This window comes from Gorilla gorilla, chromosome 1 (genome assembly GCF_029281585.2).
Source record: "Gorilla gorilla gorilla isolate KB3781 chromosome 1, NHGRI_mGorGor1-v2.1_pri, whole genome shotgun sequence".
Lineage (NCBI taxonomy): Eukaryota > Metazoa > Chordata > Mammalia > Primates > Hominidae > Gorilla > Gorilla gorilla.
Window position 1 is genome coordinate 85,028,834 of NC_073224.2, and position 18,623 is coordinate 85,047,456.

Genomic DNA, 18,623 nt, shown 5'->3' on the forward strand with positions numbered 1-18,623 from the left:
CCGGGTTGCCCAGGCTGGTCTCAAATTCCTGAGCTCAAGTGATCCACCTGCCTTGGCCTCCCAAAGTGCTGGGATTACAGACATTTGACACTGCACTCAGCCTGTTTTGTTTTGTTTTGTTTTGTTTTTTAATGGGGAAATAGAATCCACCAATAGATTAATTGCTAGCAAGCTTTTACTAATAAACTTTAAGGAGTCACCAATGATTTCCATGTTGCCAAATCCAGTTATTCCTTCTTTGCCGTAATTTCAACTGCTTACTAGCATTTGGTGCAGTTTCAACCATTTTGGTCACCTATCTTTTCCTCCATGCCATGGTGAAACTCTTAGTGTCTGCTTGAGCTAGTTCCCCATGCAAGGAATTGAGAAATGCCTTGAGGAAATATACCAAGTCTGGGTGAACCCAGAAGGCTCTGGCCGAGAGAAGACAGAGGATGATCAGGGATTGAGAAATCACTCAGGGATAATCCAGGGTCTCTTTCTTTAATGTAATATCTTTCAAGATAAACCTCCAAGAAAAAGTGATTCAGAAAATTTGATATACCTGTGCTGGAATTCCATACACTGAAGATTTACTATCAAAAGCATGTCTTGGCCAGGCGTGGTGGCTCACGCCTGTAATCCCAGCACTTTGGGAGGCCAAGGCGGGCAGATCACTTGAGGTCAGGAATTCAAGACCAGTCTGGCCAACATAGTGAAACCCCATCTCTAGCAGAAGTACAAAAATTAGCCGGGTGCGGTGGTGCACACCTGTAATCCCAGCTACCCGGGAGGCTGAGGCAGGAGAATTGCTTGAATCTGGGAGGCAGAGGTTGCAGTGAGCCGAGATTGTGCCATTGCACTCCAGCTTGGGTGACAGAGTAAAATTCCATCTCAAAAAGAAAAAAAAAGCATGTCTTTACAAAGCAGAAGGTTTGGCGAAATACTAAACCCGTTCAGAGAATAAATGTCAATTTGTTAAAGTAAATGATACCAATTGTGAACCTATAAAGGAACCCACTGTAAAACAACACAGACTTGATGTGCATCCAGTAAAAGCTGACTGAAAGCTCCTGATGAATATTCAGTGATCAGCGTGCACAAAGCATGTTGAAATATTTTTTAAATCATCGGTTAGAAGAATCTGAGCCTCTTTCCTATTGCCCCAAGGAAATTTTTAGTCACTTACCCAGAGATGCTTGCAAAGCATTAATATCCTGGAAGATGATCAATAAATGCTGACAGTTGATTGACTGATATCTGAGATATGTCAGGTAAATACCTCAGTCCTGGACAGAGAGCCCCTAAGTCACATCTGCCTTTGTGTAAGATGAAGACTGAAGTATGGAAATGTATGTAGTAAAATCACCTCTCGGAACTTGTTTGTAATTCATACAATCTATGTCAATTTTGAAAAATGTATGTAAAGCAGAGAAGGTTGTAGCCAAATTCAATGTATAGTATGCAAGAGTATATTATTTAATAATTTTTAATTGATGCAAATCCCATTAATTTTATAGTTTTATTTTTACATGATTTTAAACTTAAACTATTTATATTTCCTAAGTTCCCCTGTGTTTCTTTCTCACAATCACTGCTGAACGTAAATTTGTTGTTCACTTAATGGAATCACTGTTAAGAACATAGTCACTTGAATACGATTGCTTTTTAAAAATCAAGTCCAGGCGTGATATACTAGGATCACAGTTTCATGGCATGTTGGTCATAATCCTGAGAAAATAGTGACAAAATTATTATTTGTAGATATTAAATACCAGTTTAATAATATGTGTGGAAATCAGATTAAATAGTACATAAAGCCCACCCTAATAACAAGGGCAGGAAAAATTACTTCAAGAAAAACAATAGTAAACCTTAAATTAAAAAATAATACAAATAAATAAGCTTTATGAATACATTTTTAAATTTAAAATGTACTGTCTCAATAAATTCCACTGCTGAGACTGTAATTGTATCACTTTCTCCTTACATTCTTCATTGATTATTAGTATATTAGACACCAGAACTGAATAAAATTGACTGTTTCAAGAGAATTCCTTTTTGATGTTTATTATATTATGAAGTTTGATAACTGATTGGTTAGAATAATATATAAATTACTTTTAAAATCTTTTAAAAGTTTTGTTCCTCTTTCCTATTATACTTTTTTGGTAATAGCTTTATTGAGATAAAAGTCACGTACCATACAATTCACCCACTTAAAGTGTACAATTCAGTGAGTTTTATTATATTCACAGAGTTGTGCAACAATCACCACAATCAATTTTAGGATATTTTCATTAGCCCAAAAAGAAATGCTGTGCCCTTTTGCAGTCATCTCCCATTTTCTTTATCCCCTCAGCCTCTAAGCAACTGCACTCCTATAGATTTGTCTATTCTGGACATTTTCTATAAATGGAATCATATAACATATAGCCTTTTGTGACTGGCTTCTTTGACTTAGCATAATGTTTTTAAGATTCATCAATGTTGTAGTGTATATCAGTGCTTCATTCTTTTTTTTTTTTTTTTTTTTTTTTGAGACGGAGTCTCCCTCTGTTGCCCAGGCTGGAGTCCAATGGTGCGATCTCGGCTCACTGCAACCTCCACCTCCTGGGTTCAAGTGATTTTCCTGCCTCAGCCTCCCAAGTAGCTGGGATTACAGGTGTACACCACCACGCCCAGCTAATTTTTGTATTTTTAGTAGAGATGGGGTTCCACCATGTTGGCCAGGCTAGTCTCGAACTCCTGACCTCAGGTGATTCACCCACCTCGGCCTCCCAAAGTGCTGGGAGATCTTCATTCCTTTTTATTGCTAAATAATATTCCCTTATATTGATATAACACATTTGGTTTGCCCATTTATCAGTTCATAGATAGTTGGGTTTTTTTCTACTTTTGGCTATTTTAAATACTACTGCTATGAGCATTAGCATACAAGTTTTTGTTTGAGCATGTTTTTATTTCTGTTTGGTGTATACCTAAAGGTAGAATTGCTGAGTATTGTAGTAACTCTCTGTTCAGCCTTCTGAAGAACTGCCCAGCTGTTTTCCAAAGTGGTTGTACAATTTTTACATTCTCACCAGCAATGTATGATGATTCCAATTTCTCCACATCCTCACCAACACTTATTATTATCTGCCTAGTGGGTATGAAATATTATCTCATTGTGTCCTATTATTCTTTTTTGACACTGTATCCCTAGCACTTGTGTTTATTCAATTAATGTATGAAAAAGCATTGGTTTTCATGTGTGTTTCTCAGTGTACAATTATAGTAAACATATCTTTAGTATCATTATCCTCTAAACCAAATAAATTATTACTATTACTATTATCATTATTATTTTGAGACAGGGTCTGGCTTTGTCACCCAGGCTGGAATGCAGTGGCACGATCATGGTTCTGCAGCCTCCTGGGCTCAAGCAATCCCCCCAAGTAGCCTTCAGAGTAGCTGGTATTACAGGCATACACCACCACGCCTAATTTTTTTTTTTTTTCTTTTTTGTAGAGATGGGGTTTCACCATATTGCCCAGGCTGGTTTCGAACTCCGGGGCTCAAGTGATCCTCCCTCCTCATCTTCCCAAAGTGCCAGGGTTACAGGCATGAGCCACCATGCCTGGCCGTAAACCAAATAAATTATATTATAGATGTAATGCTTGTCTGTTACTTGTTAGCTAGAATATTACTCAAGAAATATTTATTTAAAAAATGACCTAATGCATTTCCTTGAATATTAATTGGTTTTGAACATTTCATGTGGTCATTGGCCATTTCTTCTATTGGGAATTATCTATTTCTATTCTTTGTTTTTCTATAATGTCTCTTTTTCTTACTAGTTTGTCAAAGCTTTTTATATAATACAGACATCAGGTCTTTTGTCTTAAAGGATACTGCAGATGTTTTTTCCCAGTCTGTTGCTTGTTTTTTAACCTTGTTTTTGGTGTCTTATGTTCAAGTCTTAAATTTTTATATAATCAAATATGTTTATCTTTTTCTTTCAGACTTCTGGAGTTGTGTGTTGTTTAGGAATAACTTACCCATCTTAAGAGTTAACTATTTATTTTATATATTTTCAATCTTTGTGATTTCATAACAAAATATGTCTAAGGTCCCATTTTCCTTTAAGTACTGCTGTGGCCATACTCTTCAGATTTTGACCTGTGATCTTCCCAGTGTCTTTCATTTCAAAATAGTCTAATCACCTTTATTTACATTTAACATAAAAGTTCATGAGAAGGATGCTTTTTGTTTTTTGTGAGGTTTTTTGCTACAGGGTCTCCTTTTGTCACCCAGGTTGGAGTGCAGTGGCATGATCGTAGCTCACTCTAACCTCAAATTCCTGGGCTTAAAAGATCCTCCCATCTCAGCCTGCTGAATAGCTAGGACTACAGGCATGAGCCACCATGCCTGGCTAATTAAATTTTTTTTTTTTTTTTTTTTTTTTTCCCCATAGAGACACGGTCTTGCTATGTTGCCGATGCTGGTCTTGAACTCCTGGGCTCAAGCGATCCCCTCACTTTGGCCTCCCAAAGTGCGGGGATTACAGGTGTGAGCCACTGCACCCAGCTGAGAAGAGTATTTTAAAACTTCCTCTTTCCATCGCATTATGGTCAGAGAATATGACTTGTGTAATTTCTATTGTTTGGAATTTATTAAATGTCCTTTATGGCTTACCCATAAAGGAAAATAAAATAAAATTTGCTGTTTAGTTTCAAAGTTCTAGATTTTTTTGTGTGTTTGGCTTCTCCATCTCTGAAGGGTATGTTAAATCCTCCCTATGATTTTGATGTAACTGTTTCTCATAATTTGCGCAGCTTTTGTAAGATACTTTAAGCTACATTATTAGGTATTTAAACATTCGTTGCTATTAAATCTTCTTGATGGATTGTATATTTTATTATTGTAAAATCATCTTATTTGATTGTTTAATACTTTGTCCTAAAATTCCTCTTTATATTGCTAACTGTAACATTCTTTTTGTTAGAATTTGCTGATGTTTCTTTTCTACCCCCGCTTTTCCCCATCCTTTATTTGGTATTTGTTTTAGGTGAATTTCTTTCAAACAGATATTGGCTAGAATTTTTTTGAACCCTAATCACATATAGTTTTTGTTATTAAATAGGGACATTCAAACCAGTCACATTTATTGTGAATAACTAATACACTTGGACTTTTTCTGTGCCAGCCATCTAGTCCTGCAGCAATGAATGCTCTTCACCCTGATCTTTGGCTGGCTCTTTGTTATTTGGATCTCAGCTTAAATTTCACCTCTTCAGAGTGATTTTTTATGACAGCCTAATCTCATGTAGTCACCCCATCACTTTCTGTCCCATCACTGTTTTAATTCTCTGCATAGCATTTGTTGCAATCCTGTTTTTTTTTTTATTATTATACTTTAAGTTTTAGGGTACGTGTGCACAACGTGCAGGTTAGTTACATATGTATACATGTGCCATGTTGGTGTGCTGCACCCATTAACTCGTCATTTAACATTAGGTGTATCTCCTAATGCTATCCCTCCCCCTTCTCCCCACCCCACAACAGGCCCCGGTGTGTGATGTTCCCCTTCCTGTGTCCATGTGTTCTCATTGTTCAATTGCAATCCTGTTTTTCTATGAGAGCTCAGACTTTGTTTTGTTCAAAACCGCTGCTTAGTACTTAGAACAGTGCACATAGAAGCACGTAAAAGATACCCAAAAATACTTGTTAAATGAATATTGAATACATCCTTCTTTTTTTTTTTTGTATTTTTAGTAGAGACAGAGTTTCACCATGTTAGCCAGGATGGTCTCGATCTCCTAACCTCGTGATCCACCCGCCTGGGCCTCCCAAAGTGCTGGGATTACAGGCGTGAGCCACTGCGCCCAGCCGAATACATCCTTCTTTCATTTTTTTACTCTTTAGTATATGTCATATATTATACATAGATATAGTGATATTCATTGTATTTCTTATATTTTCCTTTTCCCTTATGCCTTTTCTTATGGTAGATTCCCTTATACCTTCCCTTATGCTAGATTGATTATTTTTACTCATCTCCCTCCTTGCCCCCAGAACCACCATATCTAAACCACAGTTTAGATACTTTACTCCCTTTCCCCCTCCTTCCCTCTCTCTTTTGTTACTAACTTTATATTTTAATGGTAGTGTTAATCTGTGTTCTCTGTCAACATACCAAAAACTAAGGCCCTTCCATTGTTTTACTTTTTAATTCTAGTCCTGTTCCCCCTTCCTCCGTTCCACTCCTCATCAAGATGAGCATATTGGCAATGCTTTCACTTCTTCACTCTCCCACTCCCAGCTTCTGGGCTTTGTTGGAAAAGTTTTAGATTCTTTTTAAGCTTTTCTATATAATATGTATTTTTTTCAAAAGCTTTAACTTATTGTTTACAGTCACATTATCATCAACTATTTAGATTTGACCACACATTGTATTAGATTCATTGATTGTATCATCCATCTCAGTCTTAAGGTCTTTGTTTTGATTTCATTTTCTTTTTGGCTGGTGTAATTCCTTGAGGAATTTCATCAGGAAAAGTACATGGGTAGTGTATTAGTTTCCCATTGCTACTGCTACAAATTACCACACACTTAAAACAACACAAATTTATTGTCTTATGGTTCTGGTGACCAGAAGTCTAAAATGAGCTTATAGGGCTAAAATCAAGGTGCCAGTAGGGCTATGTTCTTTCTGGAGGCTTTAGGGAAGAAACTGTTTTCTTGCTTTTCCTAGCTCCTAGAGGCTGTTTACCTTTTTAGGCTCATACCCCTTCCTGTGTCTTCAAAACCATTAGTGTAATGTCTGTCTGTCTCTGTCTGTCTGTCTGTCTCTCTCTCTCCCTCACTCTGCATTGGGCCCATATGAATAATTCATAATGATCTTTTCTTCTCAAGATCTGTAATCACATCTGCAAAGTCCCTTTTACCATGCAAGGTAACACATTCACAGGTTTCGGTGACTGTATTAGCCAGGCGTGGTGGCATGCGCCTGTAGTCCCAGCTACTTAGGAGGCTAAGGCGGGAGAATCACTTGAACCCGGGAGGTGGAGGTTGCAGTGAGCCGAGATTGCACCACTGCACTCCAGCCTGTGCAACAGAGCAAGACTCCATCTCAAACCAAACAAAATAAAACAAAAAAACAGGTTTTTGTGATTAGGAAATGAACATCTTTGGGGAGCTATTATTCTGCCTATAGCAAGTGGTATAATTTGAGCATCCCTAATCTGAAAATCCAAAATGCTCCCAAATCTGAAACTTTTTTAAGTACCAGCATGATGCCACAATGGAAAATTCCGCACCTGACCTCATGTGATGGGTTGCAGTCAAAACGCAGTCAAAACTTTGTTTCATGCACAAAGGTATTAAAAAATATTGTGTGAAATTACCCTTAGGCTATGTATATAAGCTATATTTGAAACTCAAGGTCTTTATGAAGCATAATGAATTTTGTGTTGAGACTTCGGTCCCATCCCCAAGATGTTTCCTTATATATATGCAAATATTCTAAAATCCAAAATTTGAAATACTTCTGGTCCCAAGCATTTAGGATAACGGATTCTTAACTTGTATACTATTTGAGTTCTTGTGTGTCTGTAAAGGTCTGGGTTTTGCTCTTCTTTAGTCACCTTTTGGACTTTATACCCACCCCTTTTGGGGAGAAGGTGAGACTGTCCTCATTTTAAGGAAAATTGTTGTATGTTATAAAAGTCTAAAGTTGCTTTTGTTTGGAAGTTCAAATTTGTTTAGGGGGCTGTTTGTGGGTAGAGTAGCTAAAAAGTAGAACATGCCCATTTTTAAGCCCTTGTCCTCAGCTCCAAACTCGCTCTATACTCTTCTCTGATGCTGCAGTTGGAATCCACAAACTGTATTTCTTCTTTCCACCTGGTTCCCTAAGTTCTGCCAATAGACAGACACTGGCAGTCAGAAGGAAGGAGAGGGGACTTGCTCCCTCCTGACTACCTGCAGTTCCTCACTCCCATACCAGCTTCAGTGACCTTTCTACCTTTTTTAGTCAGTTATAGGATTCTATAATTATGAGCATTTTCTTTGCAAAGTCTATAAATGTTGTCCCACATCTTTTAGCTTCCAGTGAAGGATATGTAATTACTTTTCCCTCTTTATGGACACCTGGAGTTAAGAAATTTCACTAGTATAGGACTTATTTCATTACTCCTCTGTGACATTTTATAAGCCCTCTGAATCTGAAAACTCAAGTCTTTTTCTTTTTTTGACAGAGAAATCTTTTGGAAGATGATTCAGATGAAGAAGAGGACTTTTTTCTGTAAGTTTTTTTTTACAGCTTTATTAGGGTGTAATTGACATACAATACATGCATATATCTAAAATATACTGTATACATTTTGACAGATATGCAGTAGTCTCCCTTATACGTGAGAGATGCCTTCCAAGATCCCCCAGTGGATATGTGAAAACACAGAGAGTAGCAAAACATATATATATGTTTTTTTCCTATACATACATACCTATCATAAAGTTTAATTTATAAATTAGGCACTGTAAGAGATTAACAGCAATAGCTAATAATAGAACACTTATAACAATATACTATAATAAAACTTTTGTGAATATGGTCTCTCCCTGTCTCTCTCTTGAAATATCATACTATACTCACCCTTCTTCTTGTGATGATGTGAGATAATAAAATGCCTACATGATGAGATGAAGTGAGGTGAAGGATGTAGACATTGTGACATAACGTTAGGTACTATTGACCTCTGATGATATGTCAGAAGGAGAATCATCTATTTCAGGTGACCTTGGATCATGAAGCCAAGAAGATGTTGATAACTAAAGGGATGGGTAGTATATACAATGTGGATATGCAGGACAAAGGGGTGATTCACATTTCAGGTGGGACAAAGCGGGGCAATGTGAGGTTTCATCATGCTACTCAGAATGGTGCACAATTTAAAACTTATGAATTGTTTATTTCTGGAATTTTCCATTTAATATTTTCAGACCGCAGTTGACCATGGGTAACTGAAACTGTGGAAAGCAAAACCATGGGTGAGAGAGAGCTTACTGTACCTTGTACCTGTGACATCATCACCAAAATCAAATAATGAACCATGTGTCGCCCTGCAAGTTTCCTCATTACCCTTGATAATCCATTGCTCTCCCAGTCCCTAGGCAACCAGTGCTCTGCTTTCTGTCACTGTAGTTTGTATTTCTAAAATTTTTTATAAATTAAATCATGCAGTATGCCCCCTTTTTAAAACCTGGCTTTATTCAGCATGGTTTTTGAGATTCATCCATGTGTTAATAGTTGGGTTTTTTAATTTTCTGAGTAGTATTCCATTGTATGATGCTGCAGTTCGTTTATGCATTCACTTGTGTGTGGATTTTTGGGTTGTTTCTACTTTTTGGCTTTTACATATAAAGCTGTTATAAACATTTGTGTGCAGGTTTTTGTGTGGATATATGCTATTATTTCCCTTGGAAATAAAAATACCTAGGAGTAGAATGGTTGGTGTAAGTTTACAATTGTTTTCCAAAGTGGTTGCACCATTTTATATTGTCACCAGCATTGTATGAGAATTCCAGTTGCTCCATATCCTCATCATTACATATGGTCAGTCTTTTTCAGCCTCTTTCGTTCTAGCCATTCTAGTGGATGTGTAGTGGTATCTTGTTGTGGTTTTAATTTGCATTTCCTTAATGACATGTGATGTTGAACATCTAGTAGTGTGCTTATTTTTCATCCTCATACCTTCTTTGGTGAAGTATGTGTTCAAATCTTGCCCATTTTAAAATTTTTCTCATTGAGTTGTGTTTTTTTGGCTTTTTTTTTTTTTTTTTTTTTTTGAGACAAGGTATTACTTTTGCCCAGGTTGGTAGAGTGTCCTGGCACAGTCTTGGCTCACCACAGCTTCAAACTACTGGGCTCAAATGATCTTCTCGCCTCAGCCTCCCAAGTAGCTGGGACTACGGGTGTGTGCCATCACACCCAACTAATTATTATATTTATTTATATTTTGCAGAGATGAGGTCTCACTTTGTTTCCCAGGCTGGTCTCAAACTCCTGGCCTCAACTGATCCTCCCACCTTAGCCTTCCAAAGTGCTGGGATTACAGGGATGAGCCACTGTGCCTGGCCAAGAGTTTTTATATATTCAAGATACAAGTTTTCTGTCAGATATGTGTTCTGAAGATATTTACTACAAATCTATAACTTAACCCTTTCATTTTGTAATAATATCTTTTGAAGATTAAAATTTTGATTTTGATGGCATCAGTTTATTGAATTTTTTTCCTATTGTTTTTGCTATTTTTTTCGTATATAAGAAATCTTTCCCAAACTCAAGGTCGCTAAGATTTTTACCTGTACTTTCTTCTAGGATTTTTATAGTTTTGACTTTTACATTTAGGCCTACAATCCCTTTTAAGTTAATTTTTGTATATATTTGAGGTAAGGATGAAACTGGGGGAATATGGCCATCCAACTGTTTCATTGTAATTTGATAAAAAGATCATCCTTTCCCCACTGGATTACCTTGGTATCTCATAAAAAATTAGTTGACCTGATCAATCCTTTGTAGTTATGATTAGAAAGAGCTCTCAGACAGGTCTAGGTTTATATTTGGCAAGTCGGGAAGGACAACATTGTTGTGGGAGTTTTCTCTGGGGATTGATGTAGAAGGTTATATGCCTGAGAGGAAACATTTACCTCTTACCTTGTTAAAATACTGTGACTTGGCTGGGTGCAGTGGCTCACGCCTGTAATCCCACCTCTTTGGGAGGCCGAGGTGGGCGGATCACAAGGTCAGGAGTTCAAGACCAGCCTGGCCAACAGAGTGAAACCCCGTCTCCACTAAAAATACAAAAATTAGCCAGGCATGGTGGCACATGCCTATAGACCCAGCTACTTGGGAGACTGAGGCAGGAGAATCACTTGAACCCAAGAGTTGGAGGTTGCAGTGAGCCGAGATTGCACCACTGCACTCCAGCTTGGGCAACAGAGTGATACTTCGTCTCAAAAAAAAAAAAAAAAAGTGACTTTTTTTGTTGAGGCTGGGTTTTTTTCCAAGTGAAAACATTTTATAAAAATTAACGGACACCTGGCCAGGCACAGTGGCTCACGCCTGTAGTCCCAGCACTTTGGGAGACCGAGGCAGGTGGATCACCTGAGGTCAGGAGTTTGAGACCAGCCTGGCCAACACAGTGAAACGTCTCTGCTGAAAATACAAAAATTAGCCATTCCTGGTGGTGTGCACCTGTAATCCCAGCAACTCAGGGGGCTAAGGCAGGAGAAACGCCTGAACCTGGGAGGCGGAGGTTGCAGTGAGCCAATATCGCGCCACTGCATTCTAGCCTGGGCGACAGAGAAAGACTCCATCTAAAAAAAAAAAAAATTAATGGAAACCCGAGAAGCAGTGAAGAAAGAGCTTACAGAATAGATAGCAGCAAATCCAGTAACAGAAAATAGTATCATTTTTGGCAGAATGTCAGATAATGTGGGGAGATAATTTTCTATGGGTGACAAGATTGCTATAGAGTCACAAAGTGAATTGCCTACAATGCTACTTGTGGTGAAAAGCCTTAGACTAGAGCAATAGCTACCCCTCAAAAAGGAACTCATTTTTTTTAATTGTTTGCTGATTGATTGATTGACTGAGACAGGGTCTCATTATGTTGGCCAGGATGGTCTTGAACTCCTGACCTCAAGTGATTCTCCTGCCTCAGGTCCCCTACCAGAGTAACTAGAATTAATAGCACAAGCCTCTACACCCAGGAACTCAATATTGAATACATAAATGGAATTTATTCAGCCTTAAAAAGTTTGGAAGGAAATTCTGACATATGCTAAAACATGGATGAACCTTGAAGACTTTATGGTAAGTAAAAGAAGCCAGTCATAAAAGGAAAAATATTGCATGATTCCACTTATATGAGGTACCTAGAGTAGTCAATTTCATAGAAACACAAAATAGAATGGTGTTTGCCAGGGCTTTTGAAGAAAAGGGAATGACAAGTTAGGGGACAGAGTTTCAGTTTTGAAAGATGAAAAAGTTCTAGAGATGAATGGTGATGATAGTTCATTAAGTGAATTACTTAATGCCACAGAACTGTATGCTTAAAAATGGTTAAAATAGTAAATATATGTTATATATATTTACCACAATAAAAATTTATTGACCATGTATGTGTGGCTCTATTTCTGGACTCTGTGTCTTTCTTACATCAATACCATAGTAATCACTATCCTGAGTACTACAACTTTATAGTAAGTTGTGAGGTAGTGTAGTGTATATCCTTCAACTTTGCACTGCCTTTTGAAAGTTCTTTTGGCTATTGGAGGCTCTAAGCATTTTCATATAAATTTTAGAATCATCTTGTCAGTTTCCAGCAAGCCTGCTAGAATTTTGGTTGAGATTATATTGAACCTATAGATGAATTTGGGGATAATTAGCATCTTAACAATATTTGGTTTTCTGACCCATGAACATGGTATATCTTCTTTTTATTTATTTGGGTACTTAATTTCTCTCAGCAGTGTTTTGTAGTTTTCAGTGTCCAGATGTTGTATTTTTTTCTTTGTCAAATTGATCCTTAAGTATTTTCTCTTTTTATTTTTTATTTTTTATTGTTATACTTTAAGTTCTAGGGTACATGTGCACAGCGTGCAGGTTTGTTACATATGTATGCATGTGCCATGTTGGTGTGCTGCACCAGTTAACTCATCATTTACATTAGATATATCTCCTAATGCTATCCCTCCCCCCTCCCCCCACCCCACGACAGGACCCGGTGTGTGATGTTCCCCACCCTGTGTCCAAGTGTTCTCAGTGTTCAGTTCCCACTTATGAGTGAGAACATGCGGTGTTTGGTTTTCTGTCCTTGCGATAGTTTGCTCAGAATGATGGTTTCCAGCTTCATCCATGTCCCTACAAAGGACATGAACTCATCCTTTTTTATGGCTGCGTAGTATTCCATGGTGTATATGTGCCACATTTTCTTAATCCAGTCTATCATTGATGGACATTTGGGTTGGTTCCAAGTCTTTGCTATTGTGAATAGTGCCACAATAAACATATGTGTGCATGTGTCTTTATAGCAGCATGATTTATAATCCTGTTGTGGGAAGTCAGGGACCCCGAATGGAGGGACTGGCTGAAGCCATGGCAGAAGAGCATAAATTGTGAAGATTTCATGGACATTTATTAGTTCCCCAATTTAATACTTTTATAATTTCTTACACCTGTCTTTATTGCAATCTCTGAACATAAATTGTGAAGATTTCATGGACATTTATCACTTCCCCAGTCAATACTCTTGTGATTTCCTGTGCCTGTCTTTACTTTAATCTCTTAATCCCGTCATCTTCATAAGCTGAGGATGTATGTCGCCTCAGGACCCTGTGATGATTGCATTAACTGCACAAATTGTTTGTAAAGCATGTGTGTTTAAACAATATGAAATCTGGTCACCTTGAAAAAAGAACAGGATAACAGCGATGTTCAGGGAACAAGGGAGATAACCATTAGGTCTGACTGCCTGAAAGCTGGGCAGAACAGAGCCATATTTCTCTTCTTGTAAAAGCAAATAGGAGAAATATCGCTGAATTCTTTTTCTCAGCAAGGAACAGTCCTGAGAAAGAGAATGCATTCCTAGGGGAGGTTTCTAAAATGGCTGCTCTGGGAATGTGTGTCTTATATGTTGCAGATAAGGGATGAAATAAGCCCTGGTCTCCCAGGCCTATTAGAATAAGGAAATTCCTGCCCAGTAAATTTCAGTCAGACCAGTTGTCTGCTCTCAAACCCTGTCTCCTGATAAGATGTTATCAATGACAGTGTGTGCCTGAAACTTCATTAGCCATTTTAATTTTGCCCCAGTCGTGTGATCTTGCTCTGCCCCCATTTGCCTTGTGATATTTTATTGCCTTGTGAAGCATGTGATCTCTGTAACCCACACCCTATTAGTACACTCCCTCCCCTTTGAAAATCACTAATAAAATCTTGCTGGTTTTGCGGCGTGGGGGGGCATCACAGAACCTGCCGACACGTGATGTCTCCCCCAGACACACAACTTTAAAATTTCTCTCTTTTGTAGTCTTTCCCTTTATTACTCAGACCGGCTGACACTTAGGGAAAACAGAAAAGGTCCTATGTTGAATTATCGGGGGTGGTTCCCTTGATATAATCCTTTGGGTATATGCCCAGTAATGGGGTGGCTGGGTCAAATGGTATTTCTAGTTCTAGATCACTGAGGAATCGCCACACTGACTTCCACAATGGTTGAACTAGTTTACAGTACCACCAACAGTGTAAAAGCGTTCCTGTTTCTCCACATCCTCTCCAGCACCTGTTGTTTCCTGACTTTTTAATGATCGCCATTCTAACTGGTGTGAGATGGTATCTTATTGTGGTTTTGATTTGCATTTCTCTGATGGCCAGTGATGATGAGCATTTTTTCATGTGTCTGTTGGCTGCATAAATGTCTTCTTTTGAGAAGTGTCTGTTCATATCCTTCGCCCACTTTTTGATGGGGTTGTTTGATTTTTTCTTGTAAATTTCTTTACGTTCTTTGTAGATTCTGGATATTAGCCCTTTGTCAGATGGGTAGATCGTAAAAATTTTCTCCCATTCTGTAGGTTGCCTGTTCACTCTGATGGTAGTTTCTTTTGCTGTGCAGAAGCTCTTTAGTTTAATGAGATCCCATTTGTCAATTTTGGCTTTTGTTGACATTGCTTTTGGTGTTTTATTCATGAAATCCTTGCCCATGCCTATGTCCTGAATGGTATTGCCTAGGTTTTCTTCTAGGGTTTTTATGGTTTTAGGTCTAACATTTAAGTCTTTAATCCATCTTGAATTAATTTTTGTATAAGGTGTAAGGAAAGGATCCAGTTTCAGCTGTCTACATACGGCTAGCCAGTTTTCCCAGCACCATTTATTAAATAGGGAATCCTTTCCCTATTTCTTGTTTTTGTCAGGTTTGTCAAAGATCAGATGGTTGTAGATGTCTGGTATTATTTCTGAGGGCACTATTCTGTTCCATTGATCTATATCTCTGTTTTGGTACCAGTACCATGCTGTTTTGGTTACTGTAGCCTTGTAGTATAGTTTGAAGTCAGGTAGCATGACGCCTCCAACTTTGTTCTTTTGGCTTAGGATTGTCTTGGCAATGCGGGCTCTTTTTTGGTTCCATATGAACTTTAAAGTAGTTTTTTCCAATTCTGTGAAGAAAGTCATTGGTAGCTTGATGGGGATGGCACTGAATCTATAAATTACCTTGGGCAGTATGGCCATTTTCACAATATTGATTCCTCCTATCCATGAGCATGGAATGTTCTTCCATTTGTTTGTGTCCTCTTTTATTTCGTTGAGCAGTGGTTTGTAGTTCTCCTTGAAGAGGTCTTTCAATCCCTTGTAAGTTGGATTCCTAGGTATTTTATTCTCTTTGAAGCAATTGTGAATGGGAGTTCACTCATGATTTGGCTTTCTGTTTGTCTGTTATTGGTGTATAGGAATGCTTGTGATTTTTGCACATTGATTTTCATAATTTCTGATGCTACTAAAAATGACATTTCAGATGGTGTTTCAAAATTTTAAAATGTCATACTTATTGCTAGTATAAATATCATTTTGTAAATTAACCTTGTATTCTACAATCTTGCCAAACCCACTTAGTTTTAATAGTGTTTTTATATATCCTACTGGATTTTCAACACAGAACAATTATGCTTTCTGCAAATAAAGACAGTTTTATTTCCTCCTCGTCTATGTTTGCCTTTTATTTTTTATTACCTTATTGCTCTGATTAGAACATCCAGCACAATATTGAGTAGAGGTGGTGAGAGGGAATATCCTTGCTTTGTTCCTGATCTCCTTTAGGGGAAGCATTCATCTTTCATATTATGTTTCATTTTCATTGCATGTTGTTACTGTTGTTGTGTGTAGATTTATCAGGTTGAGGAAGTTTCCTCCTATTCCTAGTTCGTGAAGAGTTTTTATCATTAGCTGATGTTGGATTTTGTCAAGCATTTATTTTGTATCTATTGAGATGATCATTTTTTTTTGGTCTGTGAATGTGTTGAATTATGTTGATTTTGAAATTTTAAACCATCGTTGCATTTCTGATATGAACCCTACTTGGTCATCATGTATTATTCTTTTAAAACATTGTTAGAATCAATTTGTTAAGAGTTTGTTAAGAATTTTTGCATCTATGTTCATTAGAGGTATTGGTTGGTTGATAGTTATGTCTTTTTCTTGTTGTGTCTTTATCTGGTTTTCGTGGTAGGTTCATACTGGCCCTGGATAATGAGTTGGGAAAGTTCTGTCTTTTTTAGTTTTCCAGAAGAGTTTGCATAGAATTCTTATTTTTTCTTCATTAAATGTTTGGTAGAATTGACGACTGAACAAATCTAGTCCTGGAATTTTCTTTGGGGGATTTTTAAAAAATAATTTTAGACCCACAGAAGGGTTGCATAGATAGTATAGAGAGTTCCTTCTGTTAATAAATCTTATATAACCATGGTACATTTGTCTGTAGTGATGTTCACTCTTCCATTCCTGTTACTAATTTATGCCTTCTTTCTTTTTTTCCTAATTAGTCTGGCTAGAAGTTTATCAAGTTTTAATTTTCAAGGAACCAGCTTTTCATTTTGTGTTTTTCTATAAGTATTTTGAAGTCTCATGTTACTTGATAGATGAAACAGACATAGCTCCTGCTTTTTTTTTAACCTGTAGTGGGGATAATTTTAATTCAGTACTTTTCAGATTCTATTTCACTTTATAGTTTCCTCATTTAATGACTGCTTTTCTTTGTTTTTCGGTTGACCAGCTCTTGTAAGTTCTTGCCTAGTTTTTAGGAATGGCCTCTGGTTCAGAATATTAGTTTTCTCTATGAAATTCAATGTTTAACATCACTTTGGAATGGAATACTGTTCCAGTATTCTGAGGCTTAGTTGGAGCTTGAAGACTTTAAGGAAAAAGCTTAGAGGAACTAAGGCAAGATGATATATTCACACTTATACATTATGTTAAATAAATTTCAGTAAACAGTTTTTTTTTCCAAAATTTTTTTATCAATTGCTGTATTTTTTCACCTCCTTTAGAAATTGCCATGTCTAGAAATCTAAGAACCTGGTTTCTTTTGAGTTTTGTAGTTTATGTCTTATTTATTCTGTATCTCCGGAAGAATCACAATTACTTTAAATAACCAAATGTTTTCATTTCAAGAATATGAAAATGGATTGGTTAAGGTGTGATATACACTCAACTACAATAAGGAGATAATAATCTGAGTAATGTTAAAATTTTCTTAATATCTTGCATTTCCCTTTTGCTATGTTGATAAGTTTAAGATGAATAATCAAAAACATACTTAAAATTGTTAGTGTTTTCAATGAATTTTTCTCTATATCCATCTTTGTCAATCGGCAGTTCACTTTGTAGTTTCCTCATTTCGTTATAGTCTAAATTCAAGATGAATTGCGCTTTTAGTTCTACAGTTGACCATAAAGATATTAATATTCACTAGCAGTTAAGTAGTTAGGATATTTCAGAGTTTAATGATCAGAACAAATTCTGTGTAAGTTTGTTATATAAGATAATATAAACCCTAATTTCTCTGAAAGTTTTAACATGCAGAAGAATTAGCTTAATTGTGGCTAGTAATAAGTGCCAATGAAGTAAAGACATGATTACCTATTATTCAGTTTCACCAGTATCAGTAAAATGTGGTCCCTTATGATAAATAACTGATCCATGTTTAGAGTTCAGCTTGTTTGTATTTGTGTATACTTTCTATCTTTTTTTTGTTTTGTTTTAATCCTGTCACTACTAATATGTACATGGTATGTACTTGTTTTCAGAAGGGGACCATCTGGACCAAGATTTGGACCTAGAAATGATAAAATTAAGCAGTAAGTTTTGTTCATTTGTTTAAATGATAATCATATTTCTGTGTAGACTAGAGATTGGCAAACTGCAGCCTGTGAGCCAAATCTGGCTGCAGCCTGTTTTTGTAAATAAAGTTTTATTGGAACATAGCCATGCCCATTTGTTTTCATATTATCGATAGGTACTTTCAAGCTACAATGGCAAAGTTGAGTAGTTGTGACAAAGCTGTGGCACATTTTATGGCCCACAAAATCTAAAATATCTGCTGAGTGTCTGGTCCTTTACAGAAAAAGTTGTTGACCCCTGATGAAGACTAAATATAACTGCTGGGTTATAAAAACCTAATTCATTTTATTTTCTCAGAATTATAGCTAAGGAAATGCAGGATTGTTGGTTTTTTTATGACTTGATTACCTTATGTCAAATCCATTTATTTAGCATAGTCTGAAGGTCTATTTTGGTTTTAAATCTGTAGCTTGATTCCTATTTTCAGAATGATAACAAAGGTAATATAATAGCTTTTTGTTGATGTACTGCATGTTTTTATCTACTTCCAGAATTTTTTCATATCTCTTATTTATCATAACCCATATATTGAACTAAGTTTTATGGCTAATTTGTGGTTTAAAACCTTTGAGGTATATATTATTTGGTGATAGATGAGGATAATATGCTGTAATCAATGTGTCTGATATTGGAAAGATATGAGTCCTGACTGGAGGGGAGAAGGAATGGACAGAGCAGTGAGTCACTTGAGGGAAGGCTCTGGAAACTGACC

General features: G+C 36.9%; 1 protein-coding gene across 2 annotated transcripts in view; it reads left to right on the forward strand.

Annotated features, from left to right (window-relative positions):
- The window catches only part of VAMP4 (vesicle associated membrane protein 4), a 42,773-nt gene that overhangs the window by 5,945 nt on the left and 18,205 nt on the right, over positions 1-18,623 (forward strand). For both annotated transcript variants that reach the window (XR_008676795.2, XM_019026639.4), the window contains exons 3-4: positions 8,217-8,263; positions 17,818-17,868. Coding sequence is in view for 1 of the 2 variants with exons in the window: in XM_019026639.4 (XP_018882184.1) it covers positions 8,217-8,263; positions 17,818-17,868 (98 nt within the window). In the remaining variant the exon portion in view is untranslated. The remainder of the gene's footprint in view (positions 1-8,216; positions 8,264-17,817; positions 17,869-18,623) is intronic.